Source organism: Passer montanus, unplaced genomic scaffold (genome assembly GCF_014805655.1).
Source record: "Passer montanus isolate IOZ18808 unplaced genomic scaffold, ASM1480565v1 scaffold302, whole genome shotgun sequence".
In the NCBI taxonomy this organism is placed as follows: domain Eukaryota; kingdom Metazoa; phylum Chordata; class Aves; order Passeriformes; family Passeridae; genus Passer; species Passer montanus.
The window spans coordinates 61,285-81,943 of NW_024367731.1; the positions used below are offsets into that span (position 1 = coordinate 61,285).

General features: G+C 46.2%; 1 protein-coding gene across 1 annotated transcript in view; it reads left to right on the top strand.

Annotated features, from left to right (window-relative positions):
• Positions 1-1,238: 1,238 nt before the first annotated feature.
• Positions 1,239-20,659, top strand: part of LOC120504826 (interferon-induced very large GTPase 1-like) — a 22,227-nt gene continuing 2,806 nt past the window's right edge. Inside the window, 3 exon segments of the mRNA XM_039714692.1 lie at positions 1,239-1,283; positions 18,196-19,245; positions 19,247-20,602. Coding sequence (XP_039570626.1) covers positions 1,239-1,283; positions 18,196-19,245; positions 19,247-20,602 — 2,451 coding nt within the window.

Genomic DNA, 20,659 nt, shown 5'->3' on the forward strand with positions numbered 1-20,659 from the left:
TGAAACCACTACAGGAAGTTCCTGACATGGCTACACCCATCGACGCAGGGGGAAGGAAGGAGCCAAGTGCGATGGAGGGCAGAGGAAAAGGCGGAGGAGAGGTGGGAAAGTGGCCATTTTGATACACGGGGATGGGAAAACTTGGAAGAGAAGGAAACTATAGGAATGACCCAACTATCCTTTGTCCCCTTAAAAAGGAAATAAGCCCAGAAATTTCTCTCCTCAGTGAGGTGAAAAGGCATCTCATAGGACCTGGGGCACTTCACCTCAAACTTAAGGATAGCTAATTGGACAGGAGCCAAAAAGTCCCGCCTGAGCAATTAACTAGAAAAAGAAGAGTAGAAAGAAACTAATCGCTTTGGTGAGGTGTTTTACCAGGGGCAAGGACTCTTGCACCTGGCTCAGTTTTTCTCTGTAAAGAGTTTTTTATTTTGCTTTTTATTAAGACCTTTTTGTTTGCAACACTACCAGGGAAGCCATCCTGCTGATTTGATGCCTTCTAAGGTAGCTGAGCTATCTTGGGTGTGAAATATGTCTCCAAGAGCTTATGAGACCTGGCTTGAGGAGACTCATGTTTCAGGAGACAAGATGGTGAGGCCAGTGTCATCCTGGCAGGGGGAGAGAGGGCATGGGGGAGCATCAGGGAGACCCTGTGCAGAGGAGAAACACCCTCGGGCCAATTGTCCCTCTAGATGGAAAGGGAGTTTTGGAGCTTGGAAAAAGGATGGAGGGAAAGGAGTTTTGAACTGGCGACCTGAAACATTTCCCAAATCACTCCTCGAATCATTCTCCATTTTTACCATTGACTTAACAATAAGGTGAAACCAAGAGTAAAACTTCCCCAAACCAATTAGAAAGAAGACAGTGATTGTTAAGGATATAAACCTCTTAGGATTACCCTTAGAAAACTTAAATTTCCCTGCTACAAGGCTACCCACAACTTGGCGATAAACGTAACTTCGAGGAAGGCTAAGTTTAGGATGGGAAAGTTGGTTCCCCACCCTCAGGCTTCTCTCCCACACCCAGCAGTGAAAGGGGAGAAAGAAAAAGTAAAAAAGGTGACTCCAATATATATATATGAAGTTCACCATCTTTCTTCATGTCAAACTAAACCGGGTCCCGTTTGCCTTTCAGATAACACTCCTTAGAACGCAAGTGGTTCTCCTCAAGGAAGTGGCTATCCTGAAACCAGCTTGTAGCACAAGGCTGGTGGAGATTCTTCTCCAGGGATGCCCTAAATGGGGCCCCTGTTCGGGCGCCACCTGTCACAGCAGGTGGAAATGGTAGAGTACCACGACCTTCCCAGAAAAGCATGTTTAAAAAGATGCCCTGGGTGCACAGGCACGTCTCGCTCTTGCTGAGTGATTTCAGCCCTTGGGTGATTTCAGCCATGAGAGATGCAGAAGGAAAGGATGGAGTCTTCATATGGGGTTCCATGGAGGGTCTTTATGGAGCTCCTACTGCAAAGGGGTCCAGACACTAAGAACTCTCCAGGCAGAGAGAGCAGGGATTTATATAGGGATAGAAATGGGGGGGTGGAGGGGGAGCACGCAGAACATCAGAATGAATGAGATGAGGGCACAGGGGTAGAACAAAGGGGAAGGGCCAGTGGGATAAATAGAATCAACATACGGCAACAATGAAGTCCAGAGGAAGCTTTTTGTCCTCGTCATGACTAGGGAGGTTGTTGCTTAAAGGTTGTCCCTCCAGGGGTGTGTGGTAAGCTTCTCCTCAGCCAGTTTACTGGACCCCTCATTTTCCCCTCCTCTGTTCAACTACAGCAGAAGAGCATGAGTGAAGAGTTTTCTTCGTAGGTACCTGGTTTTTGGCCGGTGTCAAACCATGGCAGGGCGTTTGAAGAAAGCCAGGGTTTTGGGGGGAGGCTCCAGTGAAACATGTGGGTTTTGGGGTATGGAGAGCTCTGCGGTGAGACCCCAGGTTGGGGGTGGTATCAAAGAAACACAGGGTTTAGGAGGCTGGCTGCAGTGAGACCCGAGGTTTGTGGGCTGGGGGGACTGCAGAGAGAACCAGGATTTTGTGGCAGAAGGCTTGCATTGAGACCTGGGATTGGGAGGGCTGTGGGTGCAGCAAGGACCAGTGTGCTAAAGGTGGGACCATGTGAGACATGGAACACCCTCCCTTCTTAAGGGGTAAGGATGTGACTGGGAGCTTCTCCTCCTGGGTTGGAGTACAGGGAGGCAATGGTGACCTGTTGATGCATACACCAGCTCTTGGGCTGTTCCCCCATGAAGGGACTGCAGAGGGGGCTGTGGGTTTCCTGGGAGCAGGGCCAGCCCAGGAACTGCCCCCATGGAAATCAGGACCATCATGCTCCTGCCCCATGGCTGCTCTATACAGTCATACCAATGGAACCCACGTCCTTCCCATCTCCTAGTGCAAAACCAGGTCTTAGTCTTGGCTGTTTTAGCTTTTGGGAAGTGGCTGATCCAGCACAAATCTCAGTACTGGGTCACGTATTACAGCCTTGACCTAGGCATTGAGGCTTGGCGTGCTCTGCCCTCTGCAGCTTCCAAAGCTGGGTTACCTTGTCAGGGTCACCAATGGGGTTGGGAGGGACCTTAAAGCCTATCCACTGCCCTCCCCTGCCATGGGCAATGAAACCTTCCACTATCCGAGGCTGTTCCAAGCCCAGTCCAGTCTGGTCTGGAACACTTCCAGGGATCCAGGGGCAGCCACAGCTCCTCTGGGCACCCTGTGCCAGTCCCTGGCTGTGCCTCAGCCTTTGAGCTGTGCCTGGCAGCAGCTCTCTGGCCACAAACCATTGATTTGGAAAAGAACCAGTGGATTTGGAGGGATGTGACGGAGGCAACATGTCCCCAACAGGGAAGGAGGCTGTCCTTGGAGAGGAGCTGGTGTCCCTGGAGCTGACAGAGCAGGAGCAGAGGAGCTTCATGCAGGATGATCCCCAGCCTTCTGCAGCCCTGGCTGGGTCACTGCTGCCATGGAGTCAGGAGTGCAGATGGTTTCAGTTTGCAGAGTGCACGTTCCTGCTGGCTGGGGGCGAGGCAGGAGTGTGCTCCTGCTGTCCCAGGCTGGCAGGGGCAGAGAGGGAACGGTTCTCTGGCTGCTCCTGAAGGGACACTGAGGAGCTCCTGAGCCCAAGGGAGCCATGCAGCACAAGGTGCAGCTCTGGCAGAGAGGGTGTCATAGTTTGATGGTGCTGGACAAGATTTCCTGGGGGTGCTGGTGCCAGTAGCTGGCCACGAGCCCAGGTGTGCCAGTGGCCAATGTCTGCTGGGCTGTACCAGCTCTGGGGTGGTAGCAGGGCTAGGGCAGTGCCTCTCCCCATATCTGGCACTGCTGGGACACCTCCAGTGCTGGGGGCAGGTCTGTGACCCCTTGATAGGAGAGACATGGAGAAAAGGAGGCTCAGGGGAGACCTTGTAGCTCTGCACAACTCCCTGCCAGGAGGGGACAGCCAGGGGGGGTCAGGCTCTGCTTCCCCTGGCTCTGCCCCCTCCACACCTTGGCTGCTGCCCTGAGAGCACAGATATTCCCTGGACAGCCTCTCACCCATCAGCAGCCCCGAGTCCTTCTCCTCAGGGCTGCTCTCAATCCATTCTCTTCCCAGCTTGTGTCTGTGCCTGGAATTGCCCCAACCCAGGGACAGCACCTGCACTTGGCCTTGCTGACCTTCATGGGCTTTGCTCTGTCCCACCCCTCCAGCATGTCTCATCCCTTTTTTCTGGTGGGGGAACAGGGATGTAGGTCCCAGGTGAAACCCTGCTCTGCTCACCTCCCCAGAAGAGCCCTGAGGTGTCTTTGCTGCCTGGGCAGTCCCCAGTGGAGGAGAAGGGCTGACCTCCAGTGCTCCCTGGAATGAATCTGCCATGCTCATGGGCTCCTATTCTCCTGACTGTCTGCTCTTGTCCTTTAGGACTTTGGGCCTTTCCTTCCTGGTGCTCTTCCTCCTGAGTCCTTGAGGGGTTCCCATCTTTCTCTCCACACTCACCGTGTACCCCAGGCCTGTCCCTGCTGCTGTGCTGGGTCCCCTGAGCTGGGGCACTCGGCTGCTGGTGTCTGCTGGGAAGCCAAGGCTGGGAGCAACAGGAGCATCTGCTGTGAGGTGAGTGAGGGGAATCAGAGCCCACTGCCCTTGCACACATTGCCCAAATCTGCACAGGCTCCTGAGGGAAATTGACGCAATCACTGGAGTCTCTAGTTCGCTCTTTTAGAACACCCGCAGCCACACTACAGGTGTACGGAACAACTCCAGGATAAATTCTCCAGGAGCTGAACTTCAGAGCTGTGGCTCGACAGTAGAATTAGCTTTAGCAGCGTCAGGGAGAAAAGTAAAAGAGTCAACGATGAGCTCCGCTTGACTTTCCAGAAAGTCTTTAATCCAGAGATGCAAAAGAGAAAGAGCAAACTCTGCATCGGTTTATATAAAGGCCAAAATGGCCTTTGTACCTGGTGGGCAGGTACAAACACCCAGACAATGGGATAACCTTTAGGGAGGAGTGAGGGGTGTGGTTTACAGATCCAGTTCCAATGAGAGTAAAGGGAGGAGAAAGGCGAATGGTTTACATCAGGGGTGGATACACCTTAGGGAGATACCAACACAGGGAGGGCTTCGGAAACAACAATTATCAGAGAATCCAGAATATGAAACTGAAAACTGGGGTCACACAAACACTAACTGCAGCAGGAAAGCTGCCCCTGAAGTCTCTGCAAGGGTGCAGGAGCCCTAGTCCAAGCCACTTGGATCAATACCTGTTCTGGTAAGAGTGCTGTGGCCTTGATGGGACAGTGACATGTGGTGTCCATGCATCTGAGATGTAACACATGACAGACCTCCATTGTTCATCAGTCAAACAGCCTGTTTTATTGTTCAGGGCTTGCTTTTATAAGAAGTTCAAAACTCCCCGCTTGAAACAGCCATTGGTCTAATCTCCATGCCCCCTAGAGTCTGAACCAGTCAAATGCTGGTGCTTGAGGAGACTTGTTATTAGTTGGAACCTCTGTCAGTCAGCCCAGAGGCTGGTTTATGGAACTGGGCTGGGTTTCTAATTTAGAACTGGATTAAAATGCAGTAAAAATCAGCTTGTACTGGCAACAGGACAGAAACTGAATGCTCAGAAGGAGTTTTTGCAAGTGTTATAGGTAAAAATCGACGGAGCCAAATTAATAATTAATAAAGATAAATTTTATTTCACGGCCGAGATATGGTCTCCAATAGCCACAATCAAAAGGGACAGCGTCGAGCCCGGATTCAGAGCTGGGTGAACACTGGTCTGACCTCTATCGCGTCAGAACTCCACTCTGTTCACGAAAGTGTGTGTGTCTGGGCAGTTTTTATACACTTTAATTAGCCCGAGGCTGAGTGTCTCTTGTTCTTTTCATGGTTAAACATATTCATGTTGTCTCCTTTCTCTGTGTTGTGCTGGACAATGTAGTTCCCGGCAAATGATGAGTGCTGATGTTGGGATGGAAGTTCCCCAATGCTGCCATCTTATTGCAAAGGTTTCGCACCTTCTTGGGTGATTTCTCATGGGCAGTTCCTCACAGCACTGACTCTTTCTTCTCAGCACAGCCAACAAACTCCATCTATCCACAATTCTCTCTTTTCTTTCAATTACAAAGTTGCAGTATCTCTAGAAAGATATGTTCATGTAAATTGACATAATATAGTCACATATATTACTTAGGACTAAAGTTATATGAATGTTCAGGCAACATATTACAGTAGGAACATATGTTTCTAAGTCCAGATTTAGTTTTGCTCTTCACAATCTAGAACATCAACCTAAGGCTTATCACCAAAAACCCTTGTGCTTAGACTTCTATATCACAGTATATGTTTCTAAGTTCTAATTAAGTTTTGCTTTTTCACAGTATAGACTTGATTCATTCTCTAAATTCACAGAGTACTTATCATCAAAATCTTTAGATCCATGCCTAATTGCCTAATCAAAGGTTAACTCACAAGAATGAGTTAAACTAATGTTGTGTTTAGTATCTTTTGCAGGACCCTTTGCAGAAGATAGTAAACCCAGTACAATCATCTTTTGTGTAATTTTTATTTAACTTTGGAATGCATGTGTGACGACCTTGATTCATTACTCAAACTTACATTACATATGATCAGAAACCCTTATACTTGCAGAATATTGACCCAAACTTACATTACATATCATCAAAACAAACCCTTACACTTCTGAAATATTTACCCAAACCTATATTACATATCGTTACCCAAACTTACATTACATATAATCAGAAACCCTTGTACTTCTAGAATATTTACCCAAACTTACCTTACATGTAATCAGAAAACTTTTATACTTATATCTCTAGAATACTGACAATATCAACAGCTGTACAACTTTATAAGGCAGCTCACAAGAAGAAGTTAAAGGCTATATAATAAGATAGCAACAAATCAACAGCCACATAACTTCATCAACAGCCATAGAACCTTGAACAACATTGATCCAGCATCTGTTGAGTGTACTTATGCTTATGGAATATAAACTCTTACACTTATGCCTAATCAAAGATTCAATTCACAATTCAATTCACAATTCACCAAGAAGAAGTTAAAGGCTATATAATAAGATAGCAACAAATCAACAGCCACATAACTTCATCAACAGCCATAGAACCTTGAACAACATTGATCCAGCATCTGTTGAGTGTACTTATGCTTATGGAATATAAACTCTTACACTTATGCCTAATCAAAGATTCAATTCACAATTCAATTCACAATTCACAATTCAATGCCTAATCAAAGTTGCAATTCACAAACAAAATGCACATTTCATCAGCAAACAAATACACCATACTAAATAACAGAGCAACTCTTTCCCCAGCCCCCACTGCAGTTTTAATAATTCTTGACTTCCTTCTACAGTTTTTGTTGTATTAGTTAATCACTGCAAGCTTCTCTTGTCCTGCTCTGTTTTCCATTCTTTTAAAGTCTTATAAAGTGATTTCCAGGTGGCAGCCAAATCTGCAGCTGCCTTGCCCCATTTTTGACACTATATTTCACAGTCTTTCCTTAACTTCTTTCCATGTGTATAAAACAATCTGTTCTGCACTCGATATTTTATTTCCCATTGTGTCCCCAGCAGCTCACCTGTACCTCAGGTGTCAAAATCTGTCAGGTCCAGACCAGGCAGCTTCCCCCTGGGCTCCATCTCTGGCTGCACCTTGCCCTACAGCCCACTCCAAATCATGTCAGGTTACTGTGGAGATGGCCACTATACAATTTTAGAGGGCTTCTCTTACATGTTGTCTGTGCAGCTCTGACTCTGCCTCTCCAAGCTCCATGTTGCTTTTGATCCAGTGCTCACGTAGCAGGGACTTAGCAAACCTCCCCCCATACTTCTCGGAGGCCATGCTGTTGCTGAGGCACCGGCTGCTGCTGTGGCCATGCCATTTGCCACTTCTGTCATGCAGCTTGTGTCCTACTGCACACACTGTCATTCAGGGGGAACCCAGCATCATCCTGGGTCCTTGATCACGTCGGGGTCACCAATAGTTGCCATCTTATTGCAAAAGTTTCATACCTTCTTGGTGATTTCTCATGCGCAGCTCCTCACAGCACTGACTCCTTCTCAGCACAGCTGACAAATGCCATCCATCCACACCCCGAGTGACTCTTGCTGTCTTGATCTTGGTACTTGTCAAGTATTCATCACCCAGGTGGTTCTTGAGTAAGGACTCATCTCCTCCAGAGCCAGGCTCTTTCAATTGTCAATCAGGCTTCTCCTTGCTGCCCTCTGTGGTGTCACAATGGCATGCAGCAGTCTCTTGGTATGAGGTAATCCCTCGGCTCCCACGTGTAGATTTGTAACTCATTAGAATATTTCTTTCAAACATTATAACTTACATAACGGATATTTTGTGCTTATATTCTACATAAGCATGAGTTATCTAAATTACACATTACAATCCCTCCCCTTCTACGTAAACATATTAATTCGTGCTATAATTCTTAGAACCTTTAATTATTTGTGAATTTCCCTTAGCCCATGTAACTACTTTAATATCTACATGTGTTAACTATTTGGTGTTCTTAGGAAATATAGCGACCTCTTAATCTTCTTCAAATTCTCTGTCTCTTTCCTATTCTTCATGGGATATTTCTCGATATACTCTATAGACAGCCCTGTTTTCTATCACTTGTTTTTCAAACTTGGCCAGGGCCTCTGCTGCTTTTGTCTTTGTCTTTTTCTTCTAATTTCATTATTTTAGATACCTGGCTTATTTTTCCGGTAGCACATTCTGAGTCCATGGGCATAGCTGCTATCTGTATGCCTTGTACAACTGAGTGTATTAATCTAATAAAACATAGTATTAAGCAGGCTAGGAATATAACCCCAGCTATTGAACATAGTATAAAGAATACTATTTTCTTCCACCAAACTCCCTCGAAAAAATGATCCCACCAGGATGCTTGGAGGATGGAATTTAATTTCTGAACTGGTCCATGTGCTACCCTTTTAACTTCTGCTGCCAGACTTCAGATGGTCTCCCTGTAATTGTCAATTTCTATACAGCACTCTGATTCATTAAATTGTCCACAAACACCCCCTTCTTCAGCTAACAAATAATCCAGGCTTATTTAATTTTGATATACAAAAGCCCACATTTGAGAATGCTGTCTAGACAACAGTTCAAGGGCATCTGAGGTATGATTCAGAACAATCTCTACTATAGCCTGAAGTCGTATTAGTCTGTTCAATAGATAAATTTGGGTTCTATACCCCCAACTCCCATCTTGGGCCCACGTGGCAGGGCCATAATATTCTATTATCCTTTCTACAGGCCACTCTTCCTCGCTCCGTGTCTGGCTACCACCTACAATAGGGAACTTTTTTTATCTCTCTCTTTTCCCTACTTAAGGTTTCATACAGGGCTGCTCCCAATGAGCTACTCTCTGACCTAGGAAGTGTGAAGAAAACAGGTCTGATTAGTCCTAGGGTGCACGACCCTTTCCATTTTTGGGGTAGCTCACTGTATGCTTTTTTCCTCCAAATCCAATATATGCCATCTGGGGTTTTCCAATTACCCTTGGTATTTTCTGGTTTGTTCCAGTAACCTTTCAGTTCCCCCAAGGACTGGTAAGGATTAGCTCCAGAGCCTTTGTTCCAACAGAGCTCAATCCTCTCACTCCACTCACAGGTGGTCCCTTTTTCACGACTCCAATATCCAGCAGAGGGTTCTGGTTGCCAGATTCTGCTTCTATTATTTGAATTTACTGTCAGGGTGGAGATACATGGGGTATATTCCACTACCTCATTATATTCTCTCCCTTCCCTGCTGATGCAAATTGTTCCAATCACTCGCTGGTGTAGGACCCATCCCTTGGGCCTCTGTCTTGCCTTTGAAATTTGAGTGTTATCCCATTTTAGCAGCTGCTCTGGAGTTAAACTCTCACCTTTCCAAAGACATTTCTCAGCTGATTTAAGCCCCCTGCAAATCCAACAATTTGATAAACCCAGTTCTGTAGCAATCTCCTGCATCAGATCTATAAATAAATTCTGATCTGAAGTAGGCAACCCCCAGTCAGTGTATTGCTTTTTTAATTGATCATATTGCTCACTTAGAGTTCTCAGCCTTTCTTGTTCTATTCTCCTTTTTCTCATCTCTGCCTCCTGGCTTTTTATCTCTTGGGCTACTTGTTTCATTTGGCTTTCTGGGTCTACTCCTTCCTTACTTCTTGAAAAGCAGAATGTTCTATCAAATTGTAGACAAGCTCTGTCATCATGTTCCTCAAGGAGGTAAAGAATGACCAGCTCATTTTTGAGGGATAGCCTACCTTCATATTTCAAGTTCCTTCCTACCCAGTAGGTTTTTCCCCCCATTGCACACATTTCTAGTTGGTTATTATCATAACACAGCTTGTTAACCTAATAATAAGCCACAAATACTGACTCCCATTTTTCCTCCTACCCATACCGTGCAATTGCATTTGTTACAGATAGGAATAGATATTTGTTCAACATTCCTTTTACGTATTTTATGTTCTGACTGCCCATCCTTAGAGGACGCCTTTTGTAAGTAACATATAGTTTTCCCATTCAATTCACATATCCCATACTGAGTGCTATTTAAGGAACGGTACCTGCTTTGCTTACCCTTGCTGCAGTCTCCTGGGGCTGGGTATGCTGGAGTTTCCACTTCTTCTTGTCCTCCCAGGACAATCTGCACACATTACTCGCACTCATTACCAAGACTTTGCCCCTTTGTGCTGGGCAAATGCTCTAGGTGCATGCTAGTTGAGTGGCACGTGACTAGACTCAGGCTTATCAGGATTCCCCATATTTGTATTCTTCTGCCTTTGCCTGGACCCACTGGATGGCCACCAGCGGTGAGATAAGCCAACTTCTCGGCAGCAAGAATATTCTTCCAGGGTTCTGGACCGAGCTGCATACCTCCTTTTAAAGGCACCCCACCTCAATAGTTTAGCTACATCTCCACTGCAGGGTACTTTATTTAATCTCCAGCAATCAACTGTTATGATTTGAGCCTTTGAATTTAATTTTCCTCCCACCCTGTTTTGAAACAGGCGAAACCACTCCAGGGAATCTAATTCTATTATACCCAAACTAGTAGCGAGCTCTAAGACACGGCTAGTCAGATACAATTCCTCCTCTAGGCACTTTTCCCACCAGCCCTTCGGCTGGTATCTGCTTCTACAATGCGTAATGCACACCTTGTTACAATATTTGCACTTAAAACGTACAAATGGATAACATTCGCAACAGGCTTTGTACAACTTATCTGATCCCTTTCGGTCATTTACTTGGCCAACACAAAGTTATCTTTAGGTAGCCAGGGGGAGAGGTAACTTTCCACTCAGGCATCAGATCCCGGTGTTGGATCTTTTTCACTCAAGACATGTGAGTCCACTCTTTCTCTGCTGTCTGGATGGCGGTGTCTGTAGTCAAGAGGATGAGAAAAGGGCCTTCCCAGTGAGGGAGAGTGGGACGTCCCTTCATGTTTTTATGAGCACTCAATCCCCTGGCTGTATTTTGTGTACGGTGAACCCCAAGGGGGTGCCTTGCATTATTATCTCCTGCTTTCGCAACTCCTTCAGATTCTTACTCATAGCTATAAGGTAGGGCTGTATTTGTCCGTCCTCTATTGTTGGGTGTCCTACTGGCACTCCATGTTCATAGGGCATCCCATATAGCATCTGAAAAGGTGACAGCCCTGTCTCTGAGTGGGGCATGGTCCTGATGTTTAACAAAGCTAAGGGAAGGCACTTTAGCCAGATCTTGGTTTCTAACATTCGCTTTGATAATTGAGCTTTCAGCATCTGGTTCATTCTCTCAACCTGTCCTGAGCTCTGTGGATGCCATAGAGTATGGTATTCCCACCTGATCCCTAAGGCTTCTGCTAGTTGCTTAATGATTTTAGAGGTAAAATGTATCCCTTGATCCGAATCTATGCATTTTGCTAGTCCGTACTGGGGTATAATTTCTTCCGGTAAAAACTTTGGTACTGCCTGAGTCATAGCCCTAGAGCTTGGAAAGGCCTCTACCCAATGGGTCATTTTATCCACTATTACTAGTAAAAATTTGTATCTTCCTACCTTAGGTAGTTTGGTAAAATCCACCTGAATCCTTTTGAAAGGACGGTATGCTATTGGACGACTTCCCAATGCTACCTGCCGCGCCCTGGCCCAATTGACTTTCTGGCAGACCATACATCCCTGCACTTCTTGTTTGGCCAACTTATAAATTCCCTTACACACAAAAAATTTCAAGAACTGTTCTGCAAGGGCTTGAGTACCCCAATGCATTGGCTGGTGTAAATATTTTTAAAATTCTTCTGGTATACTCCTTAGAACATTATTCTCTCCTGTCCAGCAGTTTCCACTTACCTTCCTCTAATCTTCCCCCTATTTTCTCGTATCTTTCAATTTCTTTGGGAGAAGAATACAGGGAATATTCCTGGGCTCCGCTTTCCTCTATCTCCAGGGTACTTACCTTCAATAGAGTTGCATTTTTCGCTCCTTTGTCCGGAACTGCATTCCTCCTTGGTGCCTTTTTACATGGACGATTGAAATTGCCTCTGGTTCCCTGATGGCCTCTAAGATTTGCCTTATTATTTCTCCATGCACCAATCCCTGTCCCCTGGTATTAATTAATCCTCTTTCCTCCCACATTTTCCTGATGGTATGGACTACCCCAAACGTGTACTTTGAATCCGTAAAAATTGTTCCCTTCCTTCCTTTTAGTTTTTGTAGAGTTCTCAATACTGCATATAATTCACATGCTTGAGCTGACCAACTAGCCCTTAGGAGCCCCGACTCTATGACTTCTCTAGTCTTACCATCCACTACCGGGTATCCTGACTTCCTTTTCCCGTCTATGACTTTGACTGAACCACCTACAAACCACTTTTCTCCTTCTTCTAATTCTTCTTCTTCTAGGTCAGGTCTTAGTCTGTAGTTCTACCACCTCAACACAATCATGCGTTGCCTCTCCTGAGGCTTCCAGAACATGAATTGTGCAGTGTTTCGTGCAGTTGTTCACAATTCAAGATCATGAGAGTGGATTAATATGGCTTCATATTTCAAAAGCCTAGCGTCAGTGAGCCATTTATCTGCATTTTGTGCATTTTGTTGTAATATATGAGGAGTGTATACTACTAATGGAGCCCCAAAAGTTACCTTTTTAGCTTCTTCCACTAATAATGCCACGGCCACAATTGCTTGCAAACAAGTGTGCCACCCCCTGCTCACTGGATCCAAAAGCTTTGACACATATCCCACTGGTTTCTCATCCCCTGCCCAATCCTGTGTTAGTACTCCATGGGCAGTATGGCTGCTTACATCCACAAATAACTGAAATTGTCTTTTTATATTGGGTAGACTTAACACCAGAGCTGTCATCAGTGTTTATTTCAGCTCCTTAAATCCTTCCTCATCTCGTTCTGTCCATTTCAATTTATCAGTAGTCAATTTCTCATAGAAGAATTTCACTTTTGCACTATATCACTCCATCCACTGTCTGCAGTATTCTAAAAGTCCCAGCAGTTGCCTGATTTCTCTTTTTGTCCATGGGGAGGGTAAAGCAACAATTCCTGCCACTCTTTCAGGGTCTAATTTCTTCTTCCCTTTTGATAACCGGTGTCCCAAATATTTAACCTCAGGCTCAGTAAAACTGTAGTTTGGATTTTGAGACCTTCAATCCCTTGTCTCCTAAGAAATTTAGCAATGATATTGTACTGGCCCTTACAGCTTCCTCCTTAGGACCGGCCACCAGTAAGTCATCTAAATATTTGGTCCCTTCTGGTGGCACAAACTGTCTTAATAATTGCTCAAAAGCCTGTCCAAATAGGTTTGGTGAATCCACAAACCCCTGAGGCAAAGACGTCCATCTCAGCTGTTGCTTCCAATTTGTCTCTGGATCCTCCCATTGAAATGCAAAATAATCTCGACTTTCTTCAGCTAAGGGACAGGTCCAAAAACATCTTTCAAATCTATTACACTGTACCAGGTATCCTCGGGACAAATACTATTTACCAGGGTGTAAGGATTGGAAACTGTAGGGAACAGCGTTTCTGTCCCCTCGTTGACAACCCTCAAATCCTGCACTAATCTATAACTTCCATCTGTTTTTCACACTGCCAGAATAGGAGTGTTATGTCTAGACATGCACAGTTCTAAGGTTCCTTTTCTGATTAACTTCTCTATTACCGGTTTTAGTCCCTTCCTACCTTCCATGGGTAGAGGGTATTGCGTGATCCTAATCAGATCTTCTGGTCTCTCGATTTCAATATCTATTTCCATATCTAACCTCCCAGCTTCTCCTTGCATATGCCAGTCCTTAGAATTTATCTTGCTTTCATCCTCAGTGGTTAGTTTATATAAACTTATATGAGTTGGGATTTTTGTGCGATTAAGCTTATTCCCAGAGCTAGCATTAGATCCTTTCCTAGTAGGTTATAATCTGCCTCTTCCACCAGTGACATATTCCCCAAACAAAACTTTATTTCTGATTCTATCTCAACGTGCTTTGTAACAGGTACTTTGAAAGTCTCTCCCTTCACCGCAGTCACCAGCATGGTGTCTTTGCTTCTCATACATCCTGGTGGCAACCGCTGAACGGTGCTTTGCTCTGCCCCTGAATCTACTAGAAATGTTAATTCTTGTTTCCAGCATCCTATTTTTAGTTTTATCAAGGGCTCGTTGGATGTTCTGGACCCTAAATTAAAAAGCCCCTGACACCTCTAATCCTCCTGGAAGATTTTCTTATCCTTCATCCTTTTCTTGCATACCCTTGGAAGGTGCCCCCTCTGCTTGCAATAAAAGCACTCTGGATTATATTTATTGCTGTTTGAGTGCCTTCTCTGAGGAAGGTTTTGTCTTCTCTGAGCCGGATGACTCTGTGCTGGTGTCACAGAGTCTTGAGCCCATTCCTGGTTTTGGGCTTCCCTAACCGCAGCTACCAGTACTTTGCCTGTGCTTTTTGCTGTTCCTCATCTCTCCTCATATAAACCCTTTGAGCCTCCCTTAGTAAATCCTGTAACTATTTTTCTTGCCAGCTTTCTATTTTCTCTAGCTTTCTCCCTATATCCTCCCACGATTTTGCACCAAATTGCATTTTTAACAAGACTTCCCTGACTGGGGAATCCGTATCTGTCCCCGAGTACATTCAAAGTCCTTTCCTCAGCCTCTCCAACCACTCTGTGGGTGTTTCATCTTTCCTTTGGCATTCTCCAAATACCTTGCTGATATTTTGCCCCTTTGGCACTGCTTTCCCTACACCTCGTATTACCATATTTCTTAGTTCTATCATTTTTACCCTATCCTCCTCGTTTTGAGCATTCCACATGGTCTCCGGTCTGGCCACTTCTGGTCTCCCAGCAACCCTTGGGGATTCCTGTGATCCCAGTCCCATATTGCTGCTTGTCTTATCATGTCCCTTTCCTTGGTGTTAAACAATGACCTCAGTATAGCATTTATATCATTGTAGGTGTATATGCTTGTCCCCAGGAATTCATCTAGTCCTTCTGCCACCTCCATCGGTCATCCATCAATTTCCCCTTCTCTTTCTTGAAGGCTCTTACATCCCCAGTATTAATCAGCATGTTTACGTACCCAATTATTCCTGAGGCATTGGGCACTTCCCTTAAAGGAAGGAGATTCTGTTTGTCCTCCTCGCTCTCACTGTCATCATTAGTTACTTTCCTTGTTTTGTGCCACGTTCTGCAGGCTGGAGGAAAACTGGCTTCCCCAGTATGAGAGGTCTGCCGGTCGTTTTCCGCTGGCGGCGGTGCGGATGGGGGCTGAGAATTATCTTGCGGACACTGCAAAGCCGAAGCCTTCCCTTGTGGGAGCGGGACTTTTGGATGCTGCACTGGGAGCAGAGGTGCCTGTGCCTGCGTGGGTGGGGGCAACGAACCCATGGGTGAGGGCAAAGGAACCTGAGCTTATGGAGGATACGGAGGCAGAAGGTTCCCACTATCTAAGGGTTCCCACTCTTCGCCCTGAATCGCAGCACTCCTGTAAGTTCTTACCGGGAATAATCCCGTGCTAGCATATTCTCATAGCCTGGCACAGATCCTTTCCTCACTTTCTGACGGGTTTTCATCATACACAAAATCATGTAAGGCTCGTCAAGTCTATCTTTTGAAGGTGCCAAACATCGGCCAAATTAGATGTCTTTTAATCTCTTTGCCTCCCCATACTTCTATGCAATAATGTATCATTAGTTCCTTGGATCGCCTTCATCTTTCGGGACAATCCTCCCAGTGCTCTAATATCCACCCCTCGGAATTCCAGGTAAACTGCTCCCTTGTTCTTTTTCAGGTTTACCCTGGGTTTTTCCCTGAATCTTGCTCTTCTTTTGCCCTGTCTTCCTCGAATCTACCTTTTTAGATTTTTCCTTACCGTGATTCTCTGTTGCATTTTGAAACGAGTCCTAAAAATTTTCTCTTAATCACTACCGTACCTGTGTTTAATCCTTATTCAAAGTTACCAGTCTACTAGCCTCACAGTGAACCGATCTGTGGGTTTTCCAACTGGTAAGAAGCTTCTCTGTTCCTTACCTGGACTTACCATAGTCCTGGATCAAAAAAGTTTACCAGTTCCCGAACGCCTGGGAATGTACCCTCCCTTTCTGATCCTGTCCGTGACTGAACCCCTGAACTCACCCTGAGTTACAGGCTTTACACATGAAAATGAATTCATCCACTTCCCCCTTGACCGACCCCATCCCTTGCGGGAGAGGGGAACTACGATCTTGGGGTCCACACTCGCTAAGTGACAGTATCACGTCTCACACACGTGCTCAATCACACCTCACTCATCCACACGATACTTACGGTCCTGCTTCCCGTGTGGCTTCTTTGTGCCCATAAACATCGGCCAAATTAGTTGTCTTTTAATCTCTTTGCCTCCCCATACTTCTACGCAATAATGTATCATTAGTTCCTTGGATCGCCTTCATCTTTCGGGACAATCCTCCCAGTGCTCTAATATCCACCCCAACAGACTATTCCTCGGAATTCCAGGTAAACTGCTCCCTTGTTCTTTTTCAGGTTTACCCTGGGTTTTTCCCTTTTGCCCTGTCTTCCTCGAATCTACCTTTTTAGATTTTTCCTTACTGTGATTCTGTGTTGCATTTTGAAACGAGTCCTAAAAATTTTCTCTTAATCACTACCGTACCTGTGTTTAATCCTTATTCAAAGTTACCAGTCTACTAGCCTCACAGTGAACCGATCTGTGGGTTTTCCAACTGGTAAGAAGCTTCTCTGTTCCTTACCTGGACTTACCATAGTCCTGGATCAAAAAGTTTACCAGTTCCAGAACGCCTGGGAATGTACCCTCCCTTTCTGATCCTGTCCGTGACTGAACCCCTGAACTCACCCTGAGTTACAGGCTTTACACATGAAAATGAATTCATCCACTTCCCCCTTGACCGACCCCATCCCTTGCGGGAGAGGGGAACTACGATCTTGGGGTCCACACTCGCTAAGTGACAGTATCACGTCTCACACACGTGCTCAATCACACCTCACTCATCCACACGATACTTTACGGTCCTGCTTCCCGTGTGGCTTCTTTGTGCCCATCGACTTTTATGAGTGAAAAAAATTTTGCCGCAGCTTTGGAGACCCTCCTCCAAGTCCCAAAGAGCTATTTTGGGCCTGTTTTTATCCCTTCCTTGATTGTGGCTCTGACTTTTTAGTTTGGTTGTCTGGTTCTATGAGGTTTCCCAACTTCATCAGGTCACGGAAATCAGTGGGGCACCTCCAGATTGGAGAAAGGGGTATCCCCGAACCCCTAAATCAGACCAGGTTGGGGTCACCAAGATTGTTATAGGTAAAAATCGGCGGAGCCAAATTAATAATTAATAAAGATAAATTTTATTTCACGGCCGAGATACGGTCTCCGATAGCCACAATCAAAAGGGACAGCGTCGAACCCGGGTTCAGCGCTGGGTGAACACTGGTCTGACCTCTATCGCGTCAGAACTCCACTCTGTTCACGAAAGTGTGTGTGTCTGGGCAGTTTTTATACACTTTAATTAGCCCGAGGCCGAGTCTCTCTTGTTCTTTTCATGGTTAAACATATTCACGTTGTCTCCTTTCTCTGTGTTGGGCTGGACAATGTAGTTCCTGGCAAGTGATGAATGCTGAATGTTGAGTTTCGGGAACCTGGCATTGGAATGCAAACTCCCAAGTGGCTCTTGCTGTCTTGATCTCGGTACTTGTCAAGTATTCATCACCCAGGTGGTTCTTGAGTAAGGACTCATCTCCTCCAGAGCCAGGCTCTTTCAATCGTCAATCGGGCTTCTCCTCGCTGCCCTCTGTGGTTTCACAATGGCATGCAGCACTCTCTCGGTATGAGGTAGTCCCTCGACTCCCACGTATAGATTTGTAATTCATTAGAATATTTCTTTCAAACATTATAACTTAGATCATGGATATTTTGTACTTACATTCTACATAAGCACAAATTATCTAAATCACACATTACACAAGGAATAAATCTCTCCAGTATCCAAATGAACTGAGACTGGGACAATCTTCAGACTTGTGTGACAGGGTCAAAACCCCCGAAGATTTAAAGGCAGGTGCCCAGTAGCAGGTTTGCAGGCACTTTTCCTCCTGTCACCACAGATTTTGAACTTGGTGGCTCCGGGGTGGCTGAAGCCCTGAACAGCTTTGTTGGAGGCAGCTGGGGTCGCTTCAGGGCCAGTGTAGAAGGGTCCAGTGACGAAAGGGGATGAAGAGAAGCTGCTCATGCTGCTGGAGCTAAAAGATGATTTGAGTGCTAAAACCAGGAACTCCAGTGTGTGGATCAACGTGTGCCTGTCGGACAAAGCCCTGCAGGAGTTCCTGGTGAACACCGTGCAGAGCTGCCAGGAGTCACCTCCAGAAAACACCACCTCTATCAAGGTAATGCTGAGGAGTCTCCTGAATCCTCATATCTACTCTGTCAAGGACTTCCCTGAGGCTTCCTTCATTATGCAATGGATCTTCCAGACTGAGCACCTGCTTCCCAGACCGCCAAAAGTCTCTGAGCTTCAGGAGCTCATCAAAACACTGCAGCAAATGAAGGAGCACATCCATGCTGTCACCTATGCACCAGGAAGCTCTGCTTCTGACGTTCATGAAGCAAAGATAGAAGCCACCCTGACCAGCAGCCTCGCCATTTATTCCTTACTGCAGTCTCTCCAGGAACAGGCTCAGAAGGACATGGAACTCTTGGTGCTCTTGATTGTGACCAGCACAGGGTACCAGGTGGAAAGCAGCACTTTTCAGCACCTACTTGGACACCCAGAAATTCAGTACATGGCCAAGGAAATGGAAGCGGCACACGAGGAGTACGTGAACCTGAAGGAGCAAGATGCCAGCAGAGCTCAGGCCTTCCTCCTGCTGAGGGGTCTGACTGTGACACCCGAAAGTCAAGAGCTGTCCCATGAGCAGAAGAGGGAGCGATTAGTTTTCATGGAAGATCACATGAAAGACTTGTGGTCCACACGGATAAAGAATCTCCTCCAAAAGCACAGTGGAGGTGAGAACTGGGAGAGGCTGGAACGGGATTTGGATTCCTTGATCAGTGGGTGCTTGGATGACAAATGGGATGAACAGAGGATGCAGAACATACTTAGAGACCTGGAAGACACTTTTCCAACACCTGAAGACCCCAGTCAATCCCAATCTAAGTCAGATAGCAGCAAATCCAAAGCAAATGAAGCCATGGCAAACCAGGAGTTCCTCCAGTTGCTCAAGCGCCTTGGACTGGCAGTCAGACTCCTTTGAAGAGTTTTTTGACAATCTGACAGAACCAGCCCCTGAACATGAAAGCATCGACAGCCATGTGCACCCCATGGACCTGCAGATGGCCATTTTCCATTGTGCTGATGACTTCCTGAGACAGACCCTTGCAACCAAGCTGGCCTTCTGCCAACTGGCGCTGCCTCTGCTGCTGCCCAACCCGAGCACTTCACGCATCGAGTTCCTGCTCTACGCCCTAAGCCATATACAAAGGAGCTGGAAAGAAGTGGAGAAGTCAGGAAAGCAGGCCCAAACAAAGAGTTACAACAACAAACTCATCTTTCAGGCACAGACACCCATCGTGTCCTTCATCCGCATTGGCAGCTCAGCCTCCTCTTCCAAGTCCCAGCTCCTGAACGCTCTGCTGAGCAAACGCAAACACGACACTTTCTTCCACCGCCACTGCAGAGGCAGCACCAGAGAGCGTTTGCTGATGGAAGGGCTGGTGGAGATCGCCTGGTACTGCCCCCGTGAAAACCCCGATGACACCTTTGGGCGCTGCGTGGCTTTCTGTAACCTGCATGGAGATGCCAGGGATCATGGAGCACAGCTGCAGTTCCTGCGGGAGATATCTGCTGTCAACGTGGCTCTCGTATCTGAGTTGGACCACATGGACAGCAGGGGGAAAAAGCTTCTGCAGGACCTGTGGCAGTCGCAAAGCCCTTTGGTTTGTCTTCTCACGGAACAAGAGAATGTTGCAGCTGGACAAGCCAGCAAAAACATAAAAATAGGGATCAAAAACAGAAACGAAGCAGAATTGATGGACCAACTGACCAAAACTATCAGTGATCTCCTGGAAGGGACTAATGCAGGTTTCAGCCTGGAGGCCTGAGCGGACAAACCTCGCCAGCATGGATTCGTAGTGGATGCAGATCAACCTGCATGTGTGACAGCCAAAGCAAAGGCAAAGGAGCTGGTGGAGTTTCTGAAGAAAGAGAAGCTGTCTGAGATCAAGTCCCAGCTGCTGCCGCTTCAAGGAAAACTGTGGTACCAGTGGTGCCAAAAGGACAAAGAACTCACTCGCTTGCAGGAGAAGAGGAACAAGAGCATTGAGCATCATCGAAGCCAAATTGAAAATGAGAAGAAAGCAATAAGAGAAAAGCAACTGAAGCAAGCTTTCCCTCTCAACCCACTGATGAAATCATTCCTTGGCTTCCTCCAGGCCCAGCCAGCAGGCACCAAGAAATACTTCCTGCAGTGGATGAAGGTCTTTATGGATGAGCTGTCTTGTGGTCACCTTGAAGAGCTGAGGAGAGACTATCACAAGTTATGGTCTGAAATCCTGATGAGAAAGAAAAGCAAGAAAAAACCCAGTGGCAATGATGCATTGGTGAGTCGCTTGGATGCCCTCTCTGACGAAATCAATGATTCATCCATTGGCCTGGAG